At 41.5% G+C, this 26709-nt stretch overlaps 1 protein-coding gene across 8 annotated transcripts in view; it reads right to left on the bottom strand.

The window, feature by feature from the left end:
* Positions 1–131: 131 nt before the first annotated feature.
* The window catches only part of TNIK (TRAF2 and NCK interacting kinase), a 396523-nt gene continuing 369945 nt past the window's right edge, over positions 132–26709 (bottom strand). For 4 of the 8 annotated variants that reach the window (XM_053903642.1, XM_019463160.2, XM_019463162.2 and 1 more), the window contains 11 exons: positions 25416–25580; positions 23278–23389; positions 22940–23026; positions 22273–22443; positions 20191–20334; positions 17087–17221; positions 12808–12908; positions 10419–10568; positions 8540–8699; positions 8152–8291; positions 132–5940 (listed from right to left, as the gene is read on the bottom strand). In XM_053903642.1, the coding sequence (XP_053759617.1) occupies positions 5857–5940; positions 8152–8291; positions 8540–8699; positions 10419–10568; positions 12808–12908; positions 17087–17221; positions 20191–20334; positions 22273–22443; positions 22940–23026; positions 23278–23389; positions 25416–25580 (1449 nt within the window). In that variant the 3' untranslated portion in view covers positions 132–5856. The remainder of the gene's footprint in view (positions 5941–8151; positions 8292–8539; positions 8700–10418; positions 10569–12807; positions 12909–17086; positions 17222–20190; positions 20335–22272; positions 22444–22939; positions 23027–23277; positions 23390–25415; positions 25581–26709) is intronic. The other 4 variants (XM_019463165.2, XM_019463166.2, XM_019463167.2 and 1 more) reach the window with 1 other exon arrangement.

The raw sequence follows: 26709 nt of genomic DNA, 5'->3' as shown, positions 1-26709 counted from the left end.
GCAATGAGAGGGAGTGAAGGAAGGTAAATAGGGACTTTGTAGGTTGATGGCAAGAGCTTCAAAGCACTGGGTGCTTACGAGGGATGGGTCACAGTCTGGAAGGGGCAATGAGGGACAAGCAGGCATCCTACTACTATTAATGTTTTATTACTCACATTTTGACAGTGATCATATAATATATTCCAAGGTGTGGCATTGACTCTATGGGAAAACCCTGGCTTAGAATCTACCAGATCATTTCTAAATACTGCTCAGAACAACTAGAGACAACAAACTGAAGGCTTTTTGTATGTAGGAAAAGAAATACTGGAAAGTAACCCAAAGGTTCAGACTAGAAAATACACCAAGAATACTTTCTTTTTTACCCTAACACAGCTGAGACTTACCCAGTTTCAGCATATTTTTGACAATTTAAAACACTTTAGAAAACTGGAGATTTAAACCATGTGGACATTTGTAGGCGTAGCAAAATGATAGTCTCCCTTCCCAATCCTGTAAATCTGGCATCTCTATGGTTATGGTGACATTGTAAATAAGTCAGCTACAACGCCCCAAAATAGTTTCACAACATCCAATTTTAAAGTTCATCCAAGCTGTCGTTTTTTTTTTCCCCTGCTGTGATTTCTTGCTGTCACCTAACATTTGAAATTCTGATTCAGGGTCATAACTAAGGTTTTAAAACAAGGTATAATACAATATTACTATTCCTTAACACTAACCCCAGGGGAAGAGACTGAGAGGAAGGGGCAGCTGGGGCATGGATAGTTGTCATGTAAATAACGAACCATTGCTGGCAGGTGAAGACTCACCTCTCCAGGAGACTTTGCTCTGCCTCAATAGCACAATGCAACGCGGTGATGATAAACACAAACCATCGAAACCAAACCCTATCATGCAAGGTGAGTTAGTTTGAAGGTATCTACACAAAGCCCCAAATCTGTAATCTTTAGAACATTTCTATTTTTAACTGTGTGTGTGTGTGTGTGTGTGTGTGTGTGTGTGTTTTCAGTCTTCATCCAAACGTTTGGCCTCATGGACACAGAGTCTAAGATTTTGATCCAGATTTAAAATATCTCAAAAACATATCCAGGGATTTTTGTTTCAAAAAATGCTTTTATGGGGATTCTAGTTTTGGTGCATTCGGGCACTTCCTGAAATGGCAGGCCTGGAAGGATAAAGTTCACAGCAGAGAGTTATGGTCTCATAATGTTTAACACTGCAATTTTTTAAAAATATTCTAGTCGTCTGTGGAAAAATTCCCACAAGAATGAGACGGCATGAAAATCAAACAACACTAGAAAATGCTTAGTAGAAATGTACAAATGGTCGGTTTTGAACCTGAAAGTTCTCAAGGGATTTTCTTCTTTGCTGAGGCTTCTGAAAAGAGCTCAGTTTATACCATTTTGAGACCCATGAAAGCACAGCACACCTTTGGATTTCTGATGACACTATGCTGATCAGAGCCAAAATGTAGTGGCATTTGAGAAATATTGGCTGGTAAGTGAAATCACATATAGACTTTTGGGTTTTATGTTGTAACTACGTAGTTTCAAGGGAGAAGCCAGTTATAGATTGGTTTGTTGTGCTTTGTTTGATTTGGTGAGATTGAAATTTGTGAGGCATGAATTAAAAGGTAATTAATAATTCACAGAAACTGTTGAGATGGCCAGAACATACTTTCAGAAAAGGATTTTGGAATATCAGGGGCTTGATAAGATGATTCAGGATTGTTATCAGTGTATTGTGGATATTCTGTTCTCCTCCATTGGGTTAAAGAGTTTTATTTTCTTTCCTAAAAATAATGTGGCACATCTTCCATCTTAAAGCAATCAGCACAAATACAAGTGATGCCTGTTCAAGCGGACTTTCAAAGACACACACACTAGTAACACAAAGAGCTCTTTCACATTTCAAGAATACAGTGACGGGAACTGGTACACATAATAGTAGAGAAAAAAAATTTTTTTTTAACTTCATGGAATGGGAGGTCAGGCTTCAGGCACTTCTTTGTCTGGCAATGGACAAAACCAAAAGGGCTCTGACCTGAATCTCGCATCTCTTTCTAATCTACCGCACATGAGGGACCAGAGACACCAATTACCGATGAGTCACAAGAGCAGACAGAAAACTGTTAGTAGGTCTTGACAACCAGGAACGAAGATGCTTTGGAAAAACATGTGCTGGATGCCAAGTATGTAAGAAGTGTACCTTAGAAAGCGATGCCATTGTGTTAAGAAAAATGGAATTCCTGTCCAAGTGGCCTTGTGGGATTTCATCTGTGCCATCATCTATACTGGTGAAGCAGCTCTGGGTCTTGAAGCATCGTTTAAAAGTCTTCAAGAAAAGTCACGAGGTGTATATAAACAGAACCATAAATTTTATGTGGAACTTGGTGCAAGCTGTCTTCATTTATCTTGTGTGCACTGGCAGTGGTCGGAGTGCAACTGGCCTTGGGAGGACTCTCACCATTTGAACCGAGATCCTAGTGGTCATCTGTTTCTACCACCCACTGGAAGCAGGAATCCATACTACGGTTCCCCGGACTGGCACCCTAGAATGATGGCCACCTGCTAGAACCTGGGTCAAGACTATGACACGGGCAGGCTCAGTGGATTTATGCATGATTATCAATTTAGAGCAACAAGAACCAAAAAGCTCTAGTGAAACTTACTTTGGGGGGAAGGCTCAGTTTCTCTTTGTAAAAGAAAAATAAAATGAGCCAATTCTACTGACAAAATCCCCTATGGGAAGAACTAAAACTAAAAACGGAAACTAACTGGTTTCAAAAGTAAAGAAATTTTTATTAAAATGGAATTAACATGAATGAAAAGCACAATCCACCCCCCCCCCAAAAAAAAAAGAAAAAAGAAAGGGGGAAAAATGGGGCAAAAAAGGAGGCGGGGGCGGGGCGGGGGGAAGAAAACAAACCAGAAAGCTGAGGATTATTATGAGCCATGAGAACAATAGTCTGAAATACTCCGCATGGCACACTGGGTCTCCACGGGTCAGGGCTACGGCCTGTCCTGATGGAAGAAAATATATTCTTGAAGATAAAAGCTTCCAGGAGTGATTTAGGTATCTGTTAAGAAACACAGCTTTGGTAGGGGACCTCTTAAATTTAGTTTTGCCTTGTACTCAGTGTAAAATATTTGTACAAAAATATAGAAGGCATGGCTTGATGTTTAACGTCTGTGTTTTATTGTTGTTGGCACCAGAAAAAGCTCATGTTCTATGTTATGTCACTGTACATACTGTAAACAAGACTGCATTAATATTGTTTTATGAGTTTTTGTTTCAATGACTCTAGATTTTAAAAAATACATTCACAAACTACCTTATGTTTAAACACAATGATTCCCTTTTATTTCTTAACTGTACCCAAAATCCCACAATAAAAAAATCATTTAAAGCTGTGTGTTTCAAACTCATCACTTAGAAATAAAAACAAAACATAACATAAAAACAAAGATCAGTTTGCAACATAATTTAAAGAAGCTTCTGGTTCAAAATACCACAGCAGCAATATAAAGAGCTGGTGGCAATCGCATTTGGGGGTGAGACCCAAATCAATATATTTTGTCCACGTTGGCATCCAATTACAGTAGTTGTTAAATTCAATCCACAAAGTTATTGCTGAATTTGTTGCATGGAATTTGTGAAGACAGATTGTTCAGCAGCAGAACCACAGCAGTAAAAATGAGAACAGGGGGGATTTCATTGCTTTTGAGAGCTAAAGGGACCATGGTGAGGACATCTTGGTGATCACCTGAAGATAATCCTCAATTCCATTCTTGTGTGTTACCTGTTTAGAATAAATGCAAATGATAACCACCTTTACAGGAGGGGAAGAATCATTTACTTCAGAAACTGGAATAATTCCCCATGCCCTTACCCTGTTTGCCTAAACCACCAGATTGAGATGGCTCCATTTTCCTAACGTGTATTTCGTTCTCATTAATAGTACATCAGCTGCTAATGTATTTAGGCAAAATCAGTAGGATCACAGACTTTAAAAAGAAAATCTGTTTACATTAATTGTTTTCTTCAGAAATAAGCCACATTTGTTTTTGTTGTTGTTGGATTTTTTTTTTTTTTTAATTTTTCCAGAAGAACAATTTGGTCAACTACTGTTTTGTTTAAAAAAATATTAAATACACCTGAGATTGCCAGTTGAGCTCTCTATATGTCTCCTGGAGATAACACTGCTGTGATGAACAGTGAAACAAAACAAACAAAACGAGGTAGGTTAAAACAGGAAGCGCAACACAGATCGTTTTGCAACACCTCGATACCACAGGCGGCCATGCTTGTAGCTTTGGAAAAAAAAAAACCCAGACAGTCACGTAAAAGTTCAAATCATCCGAGTAAGAGTTTATAAGGACACAAGTCAACCTGAACTAAATACATACATATCTCTGCACAAATGTTGTTTACCGTATGTTGGGTAATTTGGAGGAAGGTAAAATGATTAGGGTCTCAGAAATTTGGCCAAAGCCTTGTTTTTAAGTTCTATCAACTCTGAACCAATGGTGCCCGCTGTGTCTCAGGCAGGCTTGGTAGTCTTGTCCCTTCTCTCACCAACCCAGAGAGAACACAGGCAGCTCAGAAACATTTATTGTTATTATTTTTTTTCAGTCATAGTTTTCATTTTCAGAAAGTGGCACCCTCAGGAGAAAGCTGGGAATGACCAGGGCTTGGATGTCATTCACTCCCCAATTCCCAGAAAGAACTCGACAAAGTCTCCCTCCTAATGAAGCCCAAAGCAAATGACCTCTTAGCTGGAGGCTTTATGCATTAAAAAAAAGAATGTGTATATATATATATATATATACATATATATATATGTATATATATATGTGTGTGTGTATATACATACATACATATATATATATATATATATATATATACACACATTTTTTTAGCTTGTTTCCCAGAAGCTCTTTTTGTCTGACCCCAACAGTCATCCCATCTTTTGCCCTGATCTGTTGCATAATAGCTGAGGGAAAGTTGTGTTACGGAGTCCCTCAATCGTTAGAGCCAACTCGACTCAATGGCACTACTATCCCATTCCACACATTCCATTCTGTACAGGGCCATATAAAAACAGGACCTGTCAGACTCACAAAAATGGTAGTTGATTTTATTAGTCTAAGGCTAGTAGTTTAGCCATTTAAAATCTATTTCCCCAAAGAGGAGAAAACTAGTATTTTTCTTCTCTTAAAAATTCATTAGCCAGTTGCTATCAAAAAGCAACCTTTTGGGTTGGTGAAGGCAAAAGAGTTCTAAAATTACCCCACTATGCAATTATGGCCTTCAGTGTAAGGAGATAAGGTACATTTATTGTGCTGTCTCTCACCATTTGAAATTGGAAATTTTACAACATCTCGTATACTTAAAGCTAGCAGGCAGAAGGAATTAAAAAACAGACTCGTTTTCTCGGTATGCATTCTCTCCCCATTCTTACAAAGTAAGGGGGTAAAGAAAAAAGGTAACAAAACAAAACAAAACAAAACTCAAAATCCACCATAACACAGCTGAATCATAAGAGCACACAATATTTGTTTCTATCCCTAACTCCGAAGGGCACCATGGTCCATCTCTGTCCACAGACAACGCAGCATTCTTGGGGATCTCCTGGAAATTCCTGCCACCTTTTTCTCTCCTTCTCAACCAGGCTGCAACACTGAAAGATGGACTGTGGGCTGTACTGGGACGGGCGGAGAGAGAGGAAAAGGGGAAAGCGGGATGTTCAACCAAGCCTTCTGATTCTGCCTCTAGACTGGCATAAGTCCACATGAGTTATGTTCTTTTTAATTAGAAATAACGCCATGAAGATAAGTGCCAAGTGCTCTTCTGTTACCAGTTCATCATGGAATTTCTGTTGAGGGTCATGAAAAACACTTGGCTACTTCCTCCAGATCGCACGGATGCAAAAAATACCTGTTTGAAATTAAAAAGAAGTTAGTTCAACTGCATGGTTTCTTTTCCTCTTTTCTTCAACCGTCCATCCATTTTCTCTCACATGTTCTATCCTTGCCATGTGTCAGCTCTTAAGACTCAATGGCTGGTGTTTATAAAGTGCCTTTTAATACAGTGCATCCTCTGTAAACACTCCTGACTTTATTACTATGATTGTTACTATTACTTATTGTGGTACTGGCCTTCGGGAACATGGGAGGGGCTATATATTGATTTGCAACATCCCTTAGGATGCTTATGTTTTAAAAGGGAGTTTCGTGCTAGGGAATGTGCTAGACTTCTGGCCTAGGACACAACAGGTCTTTTGTTAATTTCTGGAAAGCCATAGAGGCTTTCTCCCATACTGACAAGAGGGCAGACTTTGGGACTGAAGAGAATCTTTTCAAATTCCCAAAGTCAGTGGGGGGGGTGGATTTTGGGGTCAACTGACTACTATACAACCTCAGTTCTCAATTTTTAAAGTTACGAAAAAAAATTATGTCATCAGATAGGATAAGGTGTTTAATGCCTGTTCATTTGGTACGCCAAAAGTTAACTCTTGGCTTGTCAGCTGGTGCAGGCATATCCTAGGAGATAATGGCATTAATAGAACCACAGTCCATTAGGTCTGGGTCTGTGAAATCATTTTATCAAACAACTAAGAGAAGTGAGCAAAATTTGGGTTATTGCTTGCTTGAATGTCAGTGAACCACTGCCCGAGCTAAATACTATTCTGGGCTGTGGCCTAGCCCTTCAATCAGCCAACGCCAAACTTTGGTCCAAGGCATTTACTTTTGTCACTAGTGTAAAGTCTCTGCTACCTCATTTCCACAACTCCTTCAGAAGAATGTTGTCTCTCCCAACAACGACTTCTTACAAAGTTCTGTGGAAATGCTTGGCATTCAGCTAAAGCTACGTATGTAAGTACAGCTACTGTTAGGGTCAATGAATCAAAATGTGGAAGCACAGAGGACCCATGGAAACACAATGGGGGAAAGAAAGGGCTGCTGTTCTCTCCAGGTTGTGTGCACCCTCGGCTCTAAACCTTGGGCCCCAGATACTGGTGTGGTCCCAGCCGGCTCCTGAGGGCATGGGCATGGCTTGAAATCGGCTTGCTGGGGTTGGTCTTCTATGAACTGGAGTGTGGTGGTCTATGCCCAGATCACTCCTAGTCTTATGATCCCCAGAGACTGGATTGGGGCTGGAGTTTTGCCAGGGGTCAGGTCTGCTTCCTGGCATACTCTGGTAAGGCCCTGGAACCACCCGTGCCACCCACAGCTACTGTCTATCCAGACCACACCAGGTCAGAGTAGTTGGCCAGGGTTGGATATAGTCTAGACTCACACTCCCAGGGTTGGACTAAGACCAATCAGGCCTCTGGCGTGCTAGGGCGGACCAAGAGATGTACATCTGTTCAATCCATCACATTCTTTACTCCAAGTGTTTATTCCTGCTGTTTGGGGGACAGCATTTCTAAGTTGGCCATAGTCACAAAAGATGAATTCACAAATGAGCACAGCTTAGCTACTAACACTAAACACTTTGGGTTGGTCTACACGGAGGGCAAAGGAGAAGCAGTGTTGCCGAAAAATACCCTTCTGAGGCCACTGATCATGCCAGACGGACCCCACCAATTTCACTGCAAAACAGTCCCCCTATGACACTTTGGAAGAAACATGGCTGGAATGACACAGGACATGGCACTAGTTGAGTTTGTGATGGTGCATTTGTTAAGGAATGGGTGACAATTTTTGAAAGTTTATATTTCTATATGTCCAATGTTTTACATTTAAAAGTGGATATAATGTGATGGGTTAGGTTCTCATGGTGACTTTGTGACACGTCTAAAAGTGGAGTGTGAAGTTGACCCTGTGTGAATGATTAACGATGGGCCAAGCCTCCCAAGTGCTTGGGAGAATTTGGGATGTCTGCTGAGTCATCGCAAGGCCTGTGGGCCACAAAAGTTACTATGGGTTTACAAGAAATTTTTGGAAGTTTTAATGTCTTTTTTAATATGTGAATACTATATTTTGAGGGTTCACGTGAATCAAACCAAATAATGCCATTTGAAGATAATATTGATTGTTTAACACAGATGTGATTCAAATCAGTATAAAGGAAAATGAAGGTTTCACAGGTACCTGGTGGTCTCTTAAAATGCAAACACTAATGCAAATGTTGAAACGGATTTACCTTATCATTTCTTTCACATAGAAACTTTAACCTTTGAGCTCGCTTATGCATAAATACTCCATCCAAATGTCCTGTTTCCACTGACCGGATCTCAATAGCTTTCTCGCCCCAGCCCATTATCTGATTGGAATGAATGTAGGCTGTCAAAAGGAATTTCCAAAACTGCATTAAAAACATTAGATGGGCAATAACTCACAGCATCTGTTCACATCTTAACCACAAAAATGACAAACGACTTGAGATAAACAGACAAAGCAAGTCTTACAAGTGTTATTCACAGACTTTTTTTTTTTTTTTTTGTGGGATCAAATGGTTGTTTCACATTTCTTGACTTTCGTTTCATTTGGGGGGTGTAACTGCTGAAGGAGATAAGGAATGGTTAACCTACCCACAGACGTGGGCATTTCTCCCCATTGGAGCACCACATCCTTAGTTATCCGGCCATAGGTGTTTACATACACCCCCTCATCCTCATAGCAAACAAGCATTTCCATTCCATCTGTTTTAGGCAAGATGACAATGGCATGAGGAGTGATATTGCCCTGAATCTAGGAGACAAAGAAAGGCCAGGTATTATTCTTTTTAAAAAATAAGACAGCACCCTGACTATTAATCTCTAAGAATTGTACAAAAGGATCCCTCCCCCACCCCCATTTTCATTCTAGAGACTGACATTTTGCCCTGCTTTGCTTAATTTAACCACTGATCTGTTAGATACCCCAGCATACAAATACAAACTTCGGCACTAGGTCGAGAATCCAATTCACTTGTTCCTAAAACAAACGACTACAACTATGGAACACCTACTATGTGCCAAGCACTGGGCTCCTTACATGCATAATTCCTAGTCCTTAGGAGAGCTCCCTGTGGTAGATATCTTTTTGGATGAGGCACCTGCATGTCAGAGGGGTTATGTAAATTGATTGTAGTTGCACTGATATTTGGTGGTAGAATTGGGATTTGAGCTCCTGTCTCATGGACATTAAAACTCATGTGTTTTCCATCTACTTCTAAAAAAGATGAGGGGAATGAAAATCAACTGAATCTAATGGGAACAGCCTAAATGGGGTCAAAGGGTGGGACCCAAACAGACGCCTACAAATAGGCTATGAGCATACAACACAGAATGTTTTTCTGGGTGCCTACATAATGCAAATTAATGGCTTGTTTAGAAAAAAAATTCCCCTAGCCGAGATGTCATGGTGGTCCAGTAGTTGCCTGGCTGGGTAGATGAGAGGATCAAGGATGCTCACAGTGAGGCCCCAGTCACCTCACTGAGAACATGAGCTGTGAGTCCTGTGTGCATTTGCACATACCTGTGTGAAAAGCTCTGACACAGCAATGAACGCTGCGTGCGTGTGTGAGGCAGCATGTGCGCATTAGGCACTGAAACAACTTTTTTCAATTGTTGTGCTTCTTTGCAGTAAAGTCTTTAAACTCTCAAAATACCAATCAGCAACAGATCAGGCCTCAGACTTTCCTGACAGCGTCTATGGTACGTTAGCCTTGGGATTACATACAGGAAACACAACTTGCACCGCGCCAATCCTAATAAGTGGAACCATGTGTGGCATTTCTGTTTAAAAGTCAGGTTTGGGGCAATGTGTCAGTATAACAATATTAATACTACAATTTGCAGGGGCTTATGGCAAGTACCTTAGAGGTATTGCCTCATTTAATGCTGACGATAACCCTCTGGAATAGGTCCTTTAATCCCCGTTTTACAGATACGGAAGTCAAGGCTTGGAGGGACTGTCTAATGTGCCCATTACTGCACAATGAGTACATGCTAATGCCAGGGATGCACTCCAGTGTCTGCTTCCTCTATACGACGCTCCCCTCAAGTTGAAGAGAGCAACAAAGATAGCACAAAGGGGCCACTGACTTCCCATGTAAAATGAGCCCATCTCCCTTCAAAAACTGAAACTAGGAACTCATCTACTACACTTTTGCTTCAAAAACACAATTTATGCCCCTGAAGGAAAAATATCATATGCATTTTCATCTAAAGTCCAACGAGACGACATGTCTAATACATGGCAAAGAATTGCTGTTATGTGTTACTCAGTTTCAAGCAGTCATAAAAATGAAATTCACATGTTTTGTGTATTAAAAGCATTGTCTATTCAGTGGAGGCTAAAAGTCCATCTGCTTTACCGATTAGTAAAAATTAGCAGGACTTCCGCTAAAAATGTGCAAGAGCAAATCTCTTTCCGCATGCATGTTGTTGTACACAGAACCTGGACAGCGGGCTCCCAGGAACTTACATGAGATGGGATGTAGATATCATAAGAGTTTCCTGAATCAACATCAATTACATGGAAACCAGTGTGTGAACCAAAAATAACCTTTAATCTTTGACCTTCTTCTACCGTGAGATCAACAAGCAGTGGCTTGTGCTGGAGATCTGCAAAAGACTTTAAAAAGCACCCCATGAGTGTCCACATCGTTCAAAGAGGTTATCTGAAAATTGTTTTCTTTTAGCCAAAGCCTGGTGGAAGTTAGTATCTGATTTTCTTACACTGAAAGTCCCAGAGATCCCTCTTTCAGCTTTAGGTCTATTCATATTCTGGCTCTAGGAGGAAGGGTCTAACATCCTTTTGTGCCCCCGTCTCTACCCCTTGTCCTCTAGGGAAGAGAAGTGGTTTACCGTTGTCAGTTTTGACAGTGTCATTATACTTTAAAACTTGGCTTCTGGGTGCTGCTGTTTCTTCCTGTTTATTTCTGGCCTTTTCCCTCTGGGGAAGGTACAGTCACTTCTCTCTGGCTCCTTTTCTCCCCATGGAACAGCCGGGCCCAGGCATGGCCGTTACCCTTTCAGAGATAGCCTGGGGTAGACAGCTGGGCAGCTCTGTGCCTAGTCTGTTGAGGATTAACAGGCATGCTCTGGTTCTGGTTTTCCCTCAGCGAGTGAGTGAGCATCAGACTGGCACCTTCTTTAAACTTACTGTTGACATCTGAGACTTAGGTTTGGGCAATAGAGAAGGCGGGGGAGGCTGGAACATCATAAGACTCATGACTTATGTTGGCTAGTTGGGCTTAACTAGGAAGGAAAAAAGAGAGCTCCAGCCAAGTTTATCAAGGTCCCATGTGTTTGAATCCAGAGCCCAAGCCCCAACAAGCTGTCAAGCATTCCTCTGTTTTCTTTTGCCATTATTCCTGCACAGCCAACCTTTATTGGGTCTTGACATCTGGGAGAGACTTTGTGAAACCACAAGTGCCTCAGCTTTATGGCCATCGCCACCCAAACGGAGCGCCCTTTCTTCATCTTTTGCTAAAGGAGTCTCTGACTAGGGGAGGCCCTGGCCTCATCTCCTGCCAGCTCCAGTCCTCCCTGCTCCAGTCCTTGTCTTTGCACTGGCCTCCTTACGGGCTCGGTGCCACAGGTGGCATTTTGGCTGGTAAACCAACAGCAGTAACTTCCCAACCTGACTGGGAATGGGAACTTTGAAAAGCGTTCATGGACAGAGATTTTGGCAGAACAGCAGCATTGCTCCGGCTTAGTTAGGAGTTATCCCTTAAGTGTTATTACTAACTTAATACATTCCAAAAATTTCTCTCCATGAAAGTGGAGGGGAGCCTATTTCCTTTGATGTACCTGCCTTCCTGAGCACCTCGCAAACGAGCCCCTTGCACTAACGGAACAGGAGTGGGGTGATTCCGCCCCAAAGGGCGCCTCCTAATGTTTCCAAGGCAGCTTCTGCCCTTACATGGCATAAGTGGCAAGAAAGAGTACATAAAGGGTCAAAGGGAGACAACAGTCACAAGGATGGGGAGAAAAAGTGAGGGCCAATGCGCTATAAAGAAAGTGAGAGACACAGGCAGACAGAGACAAGGAGCAGAAGATTAATTCACGTGGGCTGTGGATAGACTCTGCAGCTCTGTAAACACCAGAGTGCTAGCAAGTACTGGTCCTTCCAGCATCTGGGGGGAGGGGTCAGCTTTCACGAGCTGGAGTCCACGACGCTAGCATATCCTCATCACACCCTTACTGAGTGCCATGAAGACTGATCCAACCATGGTGGGTACAGACTCAGATAAGGTCAAAAACGAAAAGCAGAATGCAGAGAAACCAAGCCATTTGTATGTAACCACATTCAGTATTCATTTCAGAGAAATCCGGTAACATTGGGGATATATGCTCATTATGTGAGTTTTAGGGATTTTACCCCAAAAGGCTTATAAGGATGAGAAGATTTGGAGACATGGTTCATCCTTGAGATTTGGTGCTGCCATTGGTCTGCCTTTTTCAGATGACATATCAGAGAGCACCCTAGTTAGGTGGCTTAATAATGAAGTTCATTGCCTAATATCACAACTAATGCTTTGCTCAGTAACCATCCCATACTAAATGTCCCTAGGAGATGATGATTTATAGACCTGAAATGAGGGAGGGCACACCCCAGTTTTTTCCCCTTTCATCTATCCCCCCACCTCCCAGTTAATTTTAATTTGACTAACTCTATAGCATTGATTGGTGCTTAGTCTTTGCTTTTGGAATAATAAATCTATATAAGAGTTCCTATACTTTTAAAAGGGGTTTATTATATATAAAAAAATTGGTACTGGTCGATGTGTGAGACAGATCACTTTGTTAACTGGTAGGAACCCAAAATCTAAAAAATCCCTTCTTTAGATAATCACATGCCCACTTACCTTAAATGCCATGAACTTATGATATGGTTTCGGAGCCCAAGCATATATCTCCACAGCATTCTTTAAGGCAATCACTAGGAATTTAATCCTTTCATATTTAACTGTAATAGAAAAACTATGAATTAAAAGAGTATATCAACTTATTCAGGTTTTTGCATTACTGACTGCGTAAGCCACGATATGGGAGTATACATTATAATTGAGGGTGATGCTCTTGGTGTGAGATTTGCTCATAGATACAGATTGAACTTTCTTTATTTTTTTCTTTTTAAATTTTTTTTTTTAGCATTTATTTATTATTGAGAGAGAGAGAGAGAGAGAGCGAGTGAGCATAAGCATGAGAGGGGCAGAGAGAGGGGGAGACACAGAATCTGAAGCAGGCTCCAGGCTCTGAGCAAGCTGTCAGCACAGAGCCTGATGCGGGGCTCGAACTCATGAACTGCGAGATCATGACCTGAGCTGAAGTCGGACACTCAACCAACTGAGCCACCCAGGTGCCCCTGAACTTTCTTTAAAGTACTCGGTCTGCAGATGCTTGGGGTCTTTGGCTTTACACTGAAAGCTCTTCATCTGAAGGCTTAGGACTCTCTTTAATCACTAGGTCTAGATGTGAATTACTCATTGTAAGAAGAATCTGCATAATAGCCTTCCTGTTCCCTTGCCTGGCTTTCATAGTCACTCACACGGAAGATGCTGAGAGCTGGTATGGCCAAATGGTAGAAAAATTAGCAAATGGGTAGAGACATAAAGTGTGCCATTTGCTTATTATTCAAATTTGAATTCCAATTATTAGGAATTTATAAGTGATGAGTGCCTTTATAAAAAAAGGCCCTAGAAAGATCCCTCTCTCCAGACACTACATGAGGTTGTGGCGAAAAGACAGCTGTCTATGAATGAGGAAGCAGGCCCTCACCAGACCCTGAGTCTACCAGCACCTTGATCTTGGACTTCCCAGTCTCCAGAATTGTGAGAAATAGACTCTTATTGTTCATGGTATTCTGCGGTAGCAACCTGAATAGGCTAACACAGTCAGCAGTTATTTACTTTATTGAATACCTGGATGAACAGAATACTTGTGTCCTAAAGAAACTGGACAGCCCAGGGCAACAAACTTAATTCTTGCTCTCTGAGCTCTCCCTTCTGTTTACATATTCTGTCTTTAATATACTTTCAACTACTTCTTCAGCCACTTATTTCCATATTTCTAAATAACATATTTATAATTTTCCTGATTTTTTTCATTATAGATATTATCTATCGACTTGAGAGTATGGAAAGGATTTAGTTGATTAGAACTGTCTCCTCTCTGCACTTCTCTCTCTCAAACATACACATTTCTTCCTCACCCACACCAGTGATACAGTTATATTTTAAATTTTTGGTGAAATCAAGGTCCCATGTTGAAATTATTATTGTTCACAGCTAACACATAATAGTATGCCACAACCACATTTCCTTTTTGGTTTTCCGTCATTTTTTCCCACTTCCTTATTGTCTATGTATCTATCTCTGACCACGGAGACTTTCTGCTGGTACTGTAAAGGCCTTCGGTACAGTCAAACATGGCAGGGAATCTATTAGTCACATTTTATTTTTCCTGGAGGCATCCCTTTTGGAATGCTCCTTGTTCTACTCTGCTTGGACTGACTCCTCTCTAGGCCTCTGTAGAGTTGTCATCTAAATTTCTTTCCCCCTCATTCTGGGTATTTTCTTCACCTTTTACCTGGATTCCTAGGTTTATTCCTTTATTTTGGTGGAATGCATCGGTCAGTAGTTTCCTGAGAAATAGGGTATGGAACATAAATGTTTGGAGAACCTGCACATCTGAAGGTGTCTTCATGCAACATTCAAAATTGACTGGCAGTTTGATGGCATGGTGGTTAAGTTCTATGTGTCAACCTGACTGGCCACAAAGTACCCGGATATTTGGCCAAACATTGTTCTGGGTGTGTCTGTGAGGGTTTTTCTGAATCATATCAACATTTGAGTGGGTACACTGAATAAACCAGGCTGCTCTCCCAATATGGATGTGCCTCATCCAATCAATTACAGACCTCAATAGAATAAAAAGATTGAGTGAGAGGACACCTCCTGTCTGACTATTGAGCTGGGAAACTGGTCTGTTCCAGACTTCAGATTGGGATTTACACACTGGCTCTCCTGGGTCTCCAGATTGCTGACTACAGATCTTGGGACTTCTCAGCCTCCATAATTGTGTGAGGCAATTTCTTATAATAAACCTCTCTCTCTCTCTCTCTCTCTCTCTATATATATATATATACATATACACATATATACACACACACACACATATACACATATATACACACATACATACTTGTGTATATATGTTTATATTTATATACCTCTTTATATATATATATATATATATATATATATATATATATATACACGTGTGTGTACGTGTGTATCCTATTAGTTCTGTTTCTCTGGAGAACCCTATTTAATACAGATGGTTTATAAAATACCAGTTGAAGGCTTTGTTCCATCTTCTAGTATTGCTGCTAAATCTCAAGTCACCTAATTCTGTGCCTATTATATATAAACTATTTATTTTTTAATTATAATCTGGAAGCTTTAAGGACCTCCTCATTTCCTGGGTACTGAAATGCCATGTTAATATATCTTCCTGTGAATCTTTTTTTTCATTCACTATACCAGGTACTCAGTGAATCCTTTAAAAAAAAATTTGTTAATGTTTATTTAATTTTGAGAGAGAGAGGGAGAGAGATATAGAGAGCGAGAGACAGAGTGAGTTGCTCGAGCAGGGGAGAGGCAGAGATAGAGGGAGACACAGACTCTGAATCAGGCTCCAGGCTCTGAGCTGTCAGCACAGAGCCTGACGTGGGGCTTGAACTCACAAACTGTGAGATCATGATCTGAGCTGAAGTCAGATGGTTAACCAACTGAGCCACCCAGGTGACCTTATGTGAATCTTTTAAATTTGGGATTTCAAGTCCTTATTCTAGAAATTTTCTTATATTTCTTTTTTGATACTTTCCTCCCTTTCCATTTCTTTTCTTTTTCTTAAAACTCATGTTACTTGGGTAACTCATGTTACTCATGAAGCACTTGGATTGATCCTTTTACTTTCTTACCTTTTCTTGCCCGTTCTTTATGTCCTGCTTTCTAGGAGACCTCTCATCTTTATCTTCCGATACATTTCTTACACTTTTTATCCCTACCAGCATATTTTAATCTCTAAGATTTTTTCTTGGTCTCTGAATGACCTCCCCTGACCCTGCTCTAATGTTCTGTTTAATGATCCTTATGCTTCTGTTCCGGAAAGAGTTTTTCTAATTTCCCTGAGGTTATTAAAGTTTCTTTAAAATTTTTTTCACTCCTCATTATCTTTGTTTTGTCTACCGTCCTTTCTTTCTGTTTAATTTTCCTTCCTGTTAGCGGATGTCCCCACATCAGGTAGTGGGCTTACTCACTGCCAGGCTTCATGTGTGGGTGGTTAGATAGCAAGCTTTTTCATGGCACTTCAAATGTTAGTACCTGAACATCTTTTCTTTCCGGCTGTTTAGTTTCTCCAAAACCAAATCTTTCAGAGTCTTGCTTGGGAATATAAATATGGTCGCCAACATTTTGGGAGCTAAACAGGGCTAGAAGGGGTGCGTCTGTGTGTGTGCGTGCGTGTGTATCTGTCTGTCTTTCCTGGCAATGCTGTATTCCCACAATTCAGATTGGTTGTGGCAACTTCTCATCCTCTGTTGCAGTGGGGGAGGACTTGTGGTCATCACCCATCCAACAATCCTATTTGCAGTTCCTCCTTCCACCTCTATCTCAGATACACCTGGGGCCTCAGACCCTGGGCCTTCCTGGGTTCTGTTATGTGGTTGGATTGATGTTGATGCTGTTCCTCACTGCAGATGTAGACTTCAGCATTTCCTGGTCATCTAGGTTAGGTCCTCGTCATTCAACTGTTCTTGTTCGATTCTGCTGATATCTCTTGTTTGCTGGTCTCTCTTCTTCTGGTCTCATGTCCTTGTGGGTTTATGGCATTTTTAATTCCTTCACTGTTATTTTAATGAGTATTTGGAAGGGAGTGGACATAAATGTTTAAACTGGAGCACAGGACTTTATTCTGAATGTACTCTTTGAACTTGATCAATCTGATGTTTTTGGAAATAATGCAAGTATACCTTAAGTTCCAACAACATCTTAAACTGGTAACAAATGCATCATCAATACCTGACTGGAAAAAAATGGAATGATTCTGATTGAGTAAACAAGTCCACGTCTTGACACTTACCAACTTTGTAATGTATGCAGCCTTCCAAGTCCCCAACTGTGATCCAGCCTTGTTTCTTTTCTACTTCTGGGTCGTTGTGTAGTATTCTGTTTCTTAGCCATGAAAGATAGTAAACTCGTAGCTTATTCTTTTTTCCTGTTGAAATAACAGAGCTCTAATTTTCACACCCCTATGACAGCATTTTCTCTCAGTCTTTCCCCATCTCTATTTTATTTAATTCATTTATTTTATTTACAATTGTGTATGGTGTAAAGGCACAATAACCAGTGTCCCTAGCATCGTCATGCGTTGCCTATGCCAAGACTTATGATTAAAACACCTCCAAGTGTTTTGGACAAATAACCATTTTATAATTTGTCTTTACCTTCAGGTTGTTTCTTATCTGAGCAAGCTGCTCTTACTCTCTCTTCTCAATGCAAAGGGCAGTGTCAAGACCTAACTGTGTAACAGAATAGTTGATCAGAGTGCCAGAACATTCTAGATCTAATTACACGAAGGAGCGTTGATAACTGGACATTTTACTATGCTTATGTGTGACTGCACATAACCTTCTTTCCCTCACCTTCTAACCTAACAACATATGTTAACAGAGAGCTTCTTATTCGCCTCCTCTATTACTTTAAAGATGATAGCTGGTGGTAGTTTTATTTTACCTAACAACAACAACAAAAGAATTGTATACAGAGACAAGAGAAACAATTAATGAAGGCGACCTGGGCTCACAAGATAACCCTGGACACGTTTATGATTCTGGGATCACTTACTAAACAAAAATAGGAGAGAATGAGATGTGTACTTGGAAAATACAACATCCCCGTTGGTAAAGCGCTCCTGGGGCAAGGAATTCTGTGATAAGAAAACATCTTAAAAATGTTGAGGGGTGCACAAGGAGCAAAATTTAATATACCCTATGAGATCATCTGAGTACCAGATAAGAACACGTGCCTTGGGGAGGCTCTTCCTAAGTGATCAGACATTTAGGCCTGTGGGCTCTACTTCTTGGGTACTTATTTTCCCTTGATTTCTCTTAGGCATCAAAAGATGTTTTATATTTTACAGATGTGATATATATATAAAAAGAAGAACATTTATTTATTTTTTTAACTTTAAAAAAAATATTTATTTTTAAGAAAGAGAATTGGGGGAGGGGCAGAGAGAGAGGCAGGCAGAGGATCAGAAGCAGGCTCCATGATGAAAGCAGTGAGCCCGACGCAGGGCTCAAATTCACGAACTGTGAGGTCATGACCTGAGCCTAAGTCTACTGCTCAACCTACTGAGCCACCCAGGCGCCCCCAAAATTTATTTATCTATTATTTTTATTTTTTAAGTGTATTTATTTATTTTGAGAGAGAGAGCGAGCGAGCCTGTGCGCATGAGTAGGGGAGGGGCAGAAAGAGAGAGAGAGAGAGTGAGAGAGAGAGAGAGAGAGAGAGGGAGAGAGAGAATCCCAAGCAGACTCTGTGATATCAGCACAGAGCTCAATGCTGGGTTCGATCTCATGAACCTTGAGTTCATGACCTGAGCCGAAATTAAGAGTCAGACGCTTAACAGACTAAGCTGCCCAGGAGTTCCAGAAGAAGAAAATGTATTGAAGCATTACACACTGGATTTGACAGGACAGTGCATTCATAAATGAAGGAAGTCACTGTGTAGTTGCTATTCCTTTTTATAGACAGAGGCCCAGAATTGATCCCAACAGCTAGGATGGGCAGAAAGGCCAGTGCTTCCTCCTTTCTGTGCCAATGCAGATAGGAGGGCAGTTCAAGAATCATTTGCTCCTATTTTCGTTTTCTACTTTCCCCATCTACACTTCATGATAAGAGGAGACGGTTACGTTTTTTAAGAACGGGGATACGTCACTAACAACATAACGAAGCCAGAATGTGAACTTTCTGGTATCATTTCCACTTTCGGTAGGTGAGTGACAGTTGTACGGTTTTAAATTTGATTTGCCAGTGTAGCAGTCAAGAAAGCCATTAGCAAGAACAAAAGACGACATTGAATTAAACTCGAATGATAATACAAGAACTATTTACTCGTTAACTCTTATTTGGAGAGAATAAAAAGAGATGAAACTTTTGTGGAATGGCAAAAGAAAGAGGGAATTGTAGCATCAAGTGAAGGTAGTTTTTCAAAATGGAAATACAGCTCAAGAGTTAAACTTTATTCAAGGTTGAACCCAGTAGCCCTGTGTCTTCTCTTTGTGAAATGATGGCTGAGTATAGAGCCCTGGTTCTCAAACTTTGCGGCGCATTAGAAACAACTTAGGAACTATGAAAGCTATTGATACCTGGGCCCTTCTCCCAGGCATTCTGACCCCACTGGTCTGGGCTTCTCCCATCCATTCAAGTGGTTCTAATGCACAGAGGTGCAGTGGTTTCATACTGGGTGGGATGGGAAGGCAGGGGAAAAGGGATATTGATTAAACTTCTTCAAAGATCATCAGAAAGAACTTTCAATAAATACAGTTTCCTTGAGGTTACATTTTTAACCTTGTCAAAAGGTTAACTTGTTACATTTTTAACTTCACTTCTGTGTAGGCTTTTTTAAATTTTTTTGAGTTCTTTTTGGGAACCAGAAAGCTGCAGAGTGTAGCAGGAATGATTCCCACATCTGAATCTCTTTGCAGACTCAATCACCCAATGGGCCAGCTGCATTTGCTGGCATCAGTGGAATATAAGCTAGAACAGTTCTTGAGAGAAAAGAGACCAGAGACATTTCTGCTTATAAAATTTCCCACCCTGAGAAGCCCACACTTTGATATTCTCCACCTGAGAGTAGGTAGCAATGACTGGAGCTCAGACATCTTCAAAAGATCCTTGCTGAGTCCTGGCAGAGGTTAAAGGCCTATAAACATACAGCCTTTGTGGTACTTCTCCTTGATTCAGAGATCGTGCAGAGGTGTGAGGCTTCCCTTTGGAGGTCAGTGTCTCCGGAGTTATAAAACCTGAGTGATCTCTCTGACTATCCTGCTATAATTTCTTATGTCACTATTAGCTGGGAAGGGCAGAGCTTACTGTTTTTTTCAGAACCGAGGGGATGGCCTTTCCTACCTGTGCAGACTCAGAGGACTTGGTCATTCCGGTGACATCCCAGTAACATACCTGATATCGTCACCAGGACATTCAGTCCTTCTAGCACGTCCATCTGCTGAAATCGCCTCCGGTTGATCAGATTATAGACTTTGCCTTGCCCGCTTCGGTCCAAAAGCATCAGGCCGTTTTCCGTTCCCACCAGGAGGTTTACACCTGCCAATATAAGAAGCACCCCAAGACTGACTTTTTATTGCTTTAACCTTCTGCATCTGGGGTCCCTGTAAAACCTAAGAAACTGTGCCTTGTTAATATAAACTAATGGGCAGGTAGGTACCCCAGGAGGGAGTGAAGAAGTGGAAGCCCTGCCATAGTAATTAAATCACTGCCCCTCTGGCAATGAAATTACTTCTCTTTCATAAAGTGGTAGCAGCATTCATTACATCTCGCCATTTACTACCTAGTATAGAGTCCTTCTTAAGAGATGCTCTGGGCACAGCTGTGACACTAGCATCATTACCTTTATTCCTTTCCTGTAACACCCATCCCTTTCTGGGCTCTTTCTATAAATCCCACCTCAAGACTTCTCCAAGGTGCAGCCCCGCCCCTGTCCACACAGTGATCTCTAGCCTACCCACCTTCACCATACAGCAGAGTGCCCCATTTCCATACCCCACTGGAAGAAAAGCCCTTCCTCCTTCTCACACAAAAGCTTACGAACGTCTCATGCCCTCAAGGTTCTGCTGTCTGTCAGGGAAATGACAAACCAATGCAAGTGAGGTGTTAAGAGCCTGAGAGTTGCAGAAAGATTGGCTGTAAGGGACCACTCAGGTATCTAAATCTAGCCCAGCCTATCTCCCATGCAATCATCCCTATTAGAAAAGCTCTAGCAGGTAAGTGGTCTCGTCTGGATAGTTGGCATCCTAAAAATTCATCCCTCGACAAAGTAACTCCCACCTGCCCCTGTAACACACCACACACACACACACACACACACACACACACACACACACACACACCAACACACTGAGGGTCCTCTGTATACTGAACTATGTTCACAAACAGGTAACTCTGTGACTTCTCTTGCTTTTTGTACATGTATTTTTTTGAGTAACATACATGTCTATTCTGTCCACAAATTATTCAATATCAAACATGGTCATCTTGTCTTCTGTCTCTTTTCCAGAGGACAGTGCCTTATTCCCTCCATCACATCTCCCATGAAATGGTTTCCAGGCTTCATCTACTTCCCCAAACATCTCCAATGCTTTTGTCCTTATAAGACTGTGGTGCCCCAAACTAGGCCTAGTATTTTAGATGGATACAGATGGGTCATGTCCTTCCTTAATCCGTATGAGATGGTTGCAGTAACACAGACCAGGACTTTGACAGAATTTCATCCCAACTATACTGAGTTTGAGGTCAGCTAAAACCCGTGCATCATTTTTTATAAGAACCGTAGGTTGATGTTTTGAACTAAAAGGGAAGGTTCGTCATCTGCTGTCCTTTTCCAGTTTTCTCTTGCTACTACTAGCCTTCAGCAATTCACTAAAACATTCTAGGCTGGTTTGTCCGCTGTGAATAGGGGTCATATCTAATTCCCCTTGCAGGGTATTGCATAGATCATACAAGGCAGAATGGGGGACACATCACACAGTGCTGGGCAAATAGTGTGTGGTACATGGTAGCTGGTTCAGCAGCCGACTTTAGCTATCACTATTATGTGTCAAGGTCATTTCTGAATCTGATCTTGTTATCTTGGGCATTAGGTTATCAGCTTTTTTTTTTTTCATGTTTATTTATTTTGAGAGAGAGAGTGTGTGTGCAAGCACGAGAGTGGGAGAGGAACAGAGAGAGAGAGAGAGAGAGAGAGAGAGAATCCCAAGCAGAGCCTGACATGTGGATCGATCCCACAAACTGAGATCATGACTTGAGTCGAAATCAAGAGTCTGACGCTTAACCAACTGAGTCACCCAGGTGCCCTATCAGTTCTTGCTACCTGTAAAATTGCTCTTGATTTCTCCTGAGGCCAAGATGGTCTCAAGTCAGGACTTGACACCCCTGATTCAACCATTGCTCTTCGGATAGTAAGCTCCAGAGGTTTTTAATGTTTGAGGGTCGATGTGTTAACGAGTGGTAAAAAGAAGAACTTACCCCAGAGAGCTGCACAAAGTATTTCTGAGTTGAATCGTTTCTTGTATTTTCTGATTTCTGGTGTGTCGCTGTGAGGTCGAATGTTGGTTGGGTTTACATTTACCACTGAAATCTTTCTTGCTTCGTTGAGTTTGGCCTGTTCTTGCCTAAGAAGTTCGCTAGTAAACAGAGCTTTGAGAAAGAGAATCAGAGAAGTCAGTGGCATCTTAAAAAACAACCAGTGGAGGTATGGAGAAGGGGCTTCAAAACACTATGATTTCTCCTCGTTTAGTGTGCATTATGGGAAAGGCACAGAAACTCTGAAACTATGTACATTTTATACTTTTTTTTTTTTTTTTTAGTAGACTACAGTATAAGTCATTCACAGAAGCAGGATTTTAACCATTAGTAAAACAGACTTAAAGATACTACTTGGGTAGTTTAGAGAATACATACACACCACCCCCATCTCATAGAACACTGCAGGAAAGATTTACTTTTTAAAATTCCATATCATCAACTGACAGACTAGCCTAAGCCTCCTCTGATGATTAGTGAGCTGCATAAGTCCAGAAAGCAAGGCTCTCCTCTAAATCAGCCAGACCTGTGCGGTAGGAAGCACACACCTAGAGCTCAACACAACCCAACACGCACTGATTAAGTGTCTACTGCGTGCACAACATTGTACCCAGAAATTGCTTTTGAGAAGTATGTGGTAAGTTTGGAGATCGCTGAGGAACACCTTTTCCCAGGGCCCCTGGATACCTCTGGGTTCCTACCAGAAGCAAAATAGAAGAGATGAAAAAAAAAATGGGAGACAAAGATATTTGTTTTAGAAATCCTACAAAAATAATAATGATAAAAACAAAACAAAACAAACAAACAAACAAAAAAACCAACCTCCCTTTAAGACAGGGTCTAAGCAGGAAATGGCTTAAGTACTAAACCAATAATTCATTTCTTTATCAGGTCACACCAGGAAGGAAAACCAAGCTGTTTCTAAAACATCTGGGCAGTTTCGCTTACCCGCGGCTGATGATTCTTCATCCTCTTCATCTTCATCGGTGGGAGATGTCTGGTAAACTCTGGGGTCCACAAAGGGGGTGAAGGAGGCCTTCGTGCTGCTCCCCATGCCATACTAATGGAAAGGCAAGAGGATTAAGAAGAACAGATAAGTACTACAGGAATGAACAATGCCAAGAATACTTTGCTTGGGCTTTAGAATGGTTACAGATTCTTCAATCTATTTAGCTTGTTCACACTCTGACCCTTGGAGTCAAGGTGTGCCTCTCTCTCCAGCTTCTCCCGGTGCTGGCTACTCACTGGCCATTCTGCCTTTGCAGGGCTCCATTAATTGTCAGACTGCAAGAGTTGCTGGGGGCAAATTATATTTTGGACCACATGGTACGATGACCGTGATGACAGAGCTTATCTCTCCCTTGAAGTACAAACAATCGCATATTGATCAAATGGTCTTAAGAAAAGCTGACACAATAAACTAAGTAAGCATGCCCACATAGCAGCATTTCATCCTGAACATCCGGTCCACCAAAGTCTCCCTCTTGGAGCCTTTGGGCCCTTGTAAGCTGACCTGGTGATGCAGGTGGATTGGTGTCGGCTCAAGAAGCCTTAAAATCTTTAATTCAGGGACAATTTCATCCAGGGATTGAATATTTTTCCCTCCCAGAATGGTCACTTTAAAAGGATATTCCTATTTTCATGCCTTATTTAGGGACTTCATGAAGATGCTAGATTTGCAGGCAATGCACAGAGGGCTTGCTTAAAAAATAAATCTCAATAAAGACATGAAAGCCGACTCGACTAGGGAACAGCGAACTAAATATCAGGGCTTCACCTGGTGAAACTCCATATTTCAGCTCTGCCAAAGAAGGTACAATAACCACTTCCTCATCTTGTCTGTCATCTCTATTCCTTCTACTATGCTCAAGTCCTCTTAATATCACAAACAGACCTGCATTCGATATCAGAATATCTCCTTTCAGATAAATGTCTTTAACTGAGTTTTCACTTTCTAGCTTTATTTTCAGGTTTCCATTTAAAAATAAAAACATCTCAGGACCCCTAAACACATACGGAGGAAACCGCAAAGATCCAATTGATTTTCCCTCCACCTTATGAAATTAAAATGATTTCACCCTCTACAAGGTAAGACTCCTTCCAAATGAAGAGCTTTCACATACATTCTCTCCTTTGATCTTTAGAAGAAGTCTGCGAAGGAGGTGGGGCAGGTACTAACATTCCCACTTAGAGCTGGAGCAGCAGCAGAATTTGAACCAGAGTCCAATCCCATGGGGTTCTTCTAGGTTCCGTTAGACATGTTCAGGCAGAGGAAACCTGACCACACTGTGGGAAGCCACAAGAGGATATGCGGCCTCCCAAGGCACCTCTGTTTTTTTTCCTTGAGGTAGAATCCAAAGGGTGTATCATAAAAAGTTAATGTGTGGACAGCATCAAAAACACCAGGGCATATGCTTCATGATTTCCTTCGGGGCCTCTGTGTGATTCATGAAACATGACCAAGCCCCATGAACTCATCCATTGGTCGGGCTTGGATAACTACACCTACGAGCACTGCCTAACAGACTGTATTTATTCAGGCTGTCTCCAGGGACTGTTTCTATACAGGCAAGCTAAATATCCCATTTCTCCCTTTCCCACACAATTTGGAGTTTAGGAAGATGGATGAGAGCCTATCTATCTATTGATTTTTATCTTTCATTTAACAAAGAATTTCAACCTCATTTTAAGTCAAACCTAGTTTGACTAAATCAATATAAACATGAACCTCAACCGTTGGCCATGGGATCTCTATAGGCTAAAGTTTCTCTCACTGGCCTGGGAGATAGGAAATCCAAGTTCTAGTCCTAGATTTGTCACCAGCTAGCTGTGTGCCATGGGCAAGTCACTTAACCTCTCTGAGCCTCAGTACTGTCATTTGTAAAAATAGGCATTGGGCCAGATCTTTTTACCCCTCAGCTTCCATGATTTTCGTCCGTTAAAGTATTTGCATAAGTAGTTATATAGCAACCGAACCAACACATCTCAGGTTGCTTACAAAGCCTTATTCCTGAAGACAGCAGGGTTTCGACACCCCCCACACCCCCAGGAGAACAGAGCTGTCACGACTGTTGCCCAGCACCTACCTCAGTCCCAGACTCCATCTCCTGCGGATGGGTGGAGACGCGTCCCAGGCCCTCGGTTGGTGTCCCGGCCGGGGAATGGCTCTGCTGCACCAGGTCTGGGAGGTTGATGTGGCCGGCAAAGCCATTGCTGTCACTGTGGCCAGACCGCTTCTTCTCTCCAGACGTCTGAGGGGGCACAACACATGGGGAGCATCAGAGAGGGATTAGAGAGGGAGGGTGAAGGCCACCGAGTGGTGTCACCCCTCACACAGCACAGGCACAGTCCCCAAACGGACCTGCTGGGGTGTGCGGAAGATAACAGTTACATTTATATTTTACTAAGAAAATAAAAAAGAAGTTAAACTTTGTTCACGCTTAGTATATGGACTGACCCTGCGGCCTTTTGCTTCTGCATGAGGGCAGTCAGGGTCACACAGGAAGTGGGAGTTCCCATGGGAAGGCAGGCGGAGGGGCTGAGCTCCTGAGGTCTGCATTTGCACAGTTCTCTCCTGCAGTATTTGTGTGTGTGTGTGCCTGTGGGTGCACCGTTGACTGGATTTGCAGGTATATTACCAGGTTACAATGATGCGAACCCCTAAGACACATACATGACCTAAAATGCTGCTGAAACACAGAGGCTGGGATGAGATAATACTATCTGTATTATCTGTATCTGTGTGATACCTCTGTATCACACAGAGGCTGTGTGAGATAATAACCCACATACCATGTACGCCAAGAAAACGCAGAGATGCCATCTGCCCAGATCATAGGGCTCTTTGTCAGTCATGAGGTCAAAACAATGATTAATTCACCAGATCGGACAGGAGTTACAAAAAAATGTACTGAAATAAACCACAGATTATTTGAAACTACAGGTGTGTGTCCGCTACTGAATCTGAATACTGAATCTTTTACAAGCAAGTATGGTGCCTTGCAGTAAAAAACGGAAGTCATCATGACTAACAAGGAATAGTCAATAACAATATTTGAACTATTTTGTATAGCATCCCTTTTTAACGTCTTTTCAAGGTATTTTGTAATATATATGATAGGAGAAGTAGGACAAATGGATGTTATAAATAAATACACTGCAATTAAGTGGCATGCTCTCAAATTTTTACTGATAGGATTGTATGACCTAACAAGTTTGGAAACCACTGCTCTGCGAAACAAAGCCTCCTCTCACCCAGGGAAGAAATACAGGATTAAAAGACAGTTCTGCTTCCTAAAAGCCAGTAGCCACACTGCAGGCCTGGCCAGTATTGTGCTTTCTGATTTAACATTTGTGCGACTAGCTCACTGAGGTTTCTTA

The sequence above is a fragment of the Panthera pardus genome, unplaced genomic scaffold (assembly GCF_024362965.1).
Source record: "Panthera pardus isolate Hobbes unplaced genomic scaffold, ASM2436296v1 HiC_scaffold_16, whole genome shotgun sequence".
NCBI lineage: Eukaryota > Metazoa > Chordata > Mammalia > Carnivora > Felidae > Panthera > Panthera pardus.
This window is presented reverse-complemented; position numbering and strand designations above follow the sequence as displayed.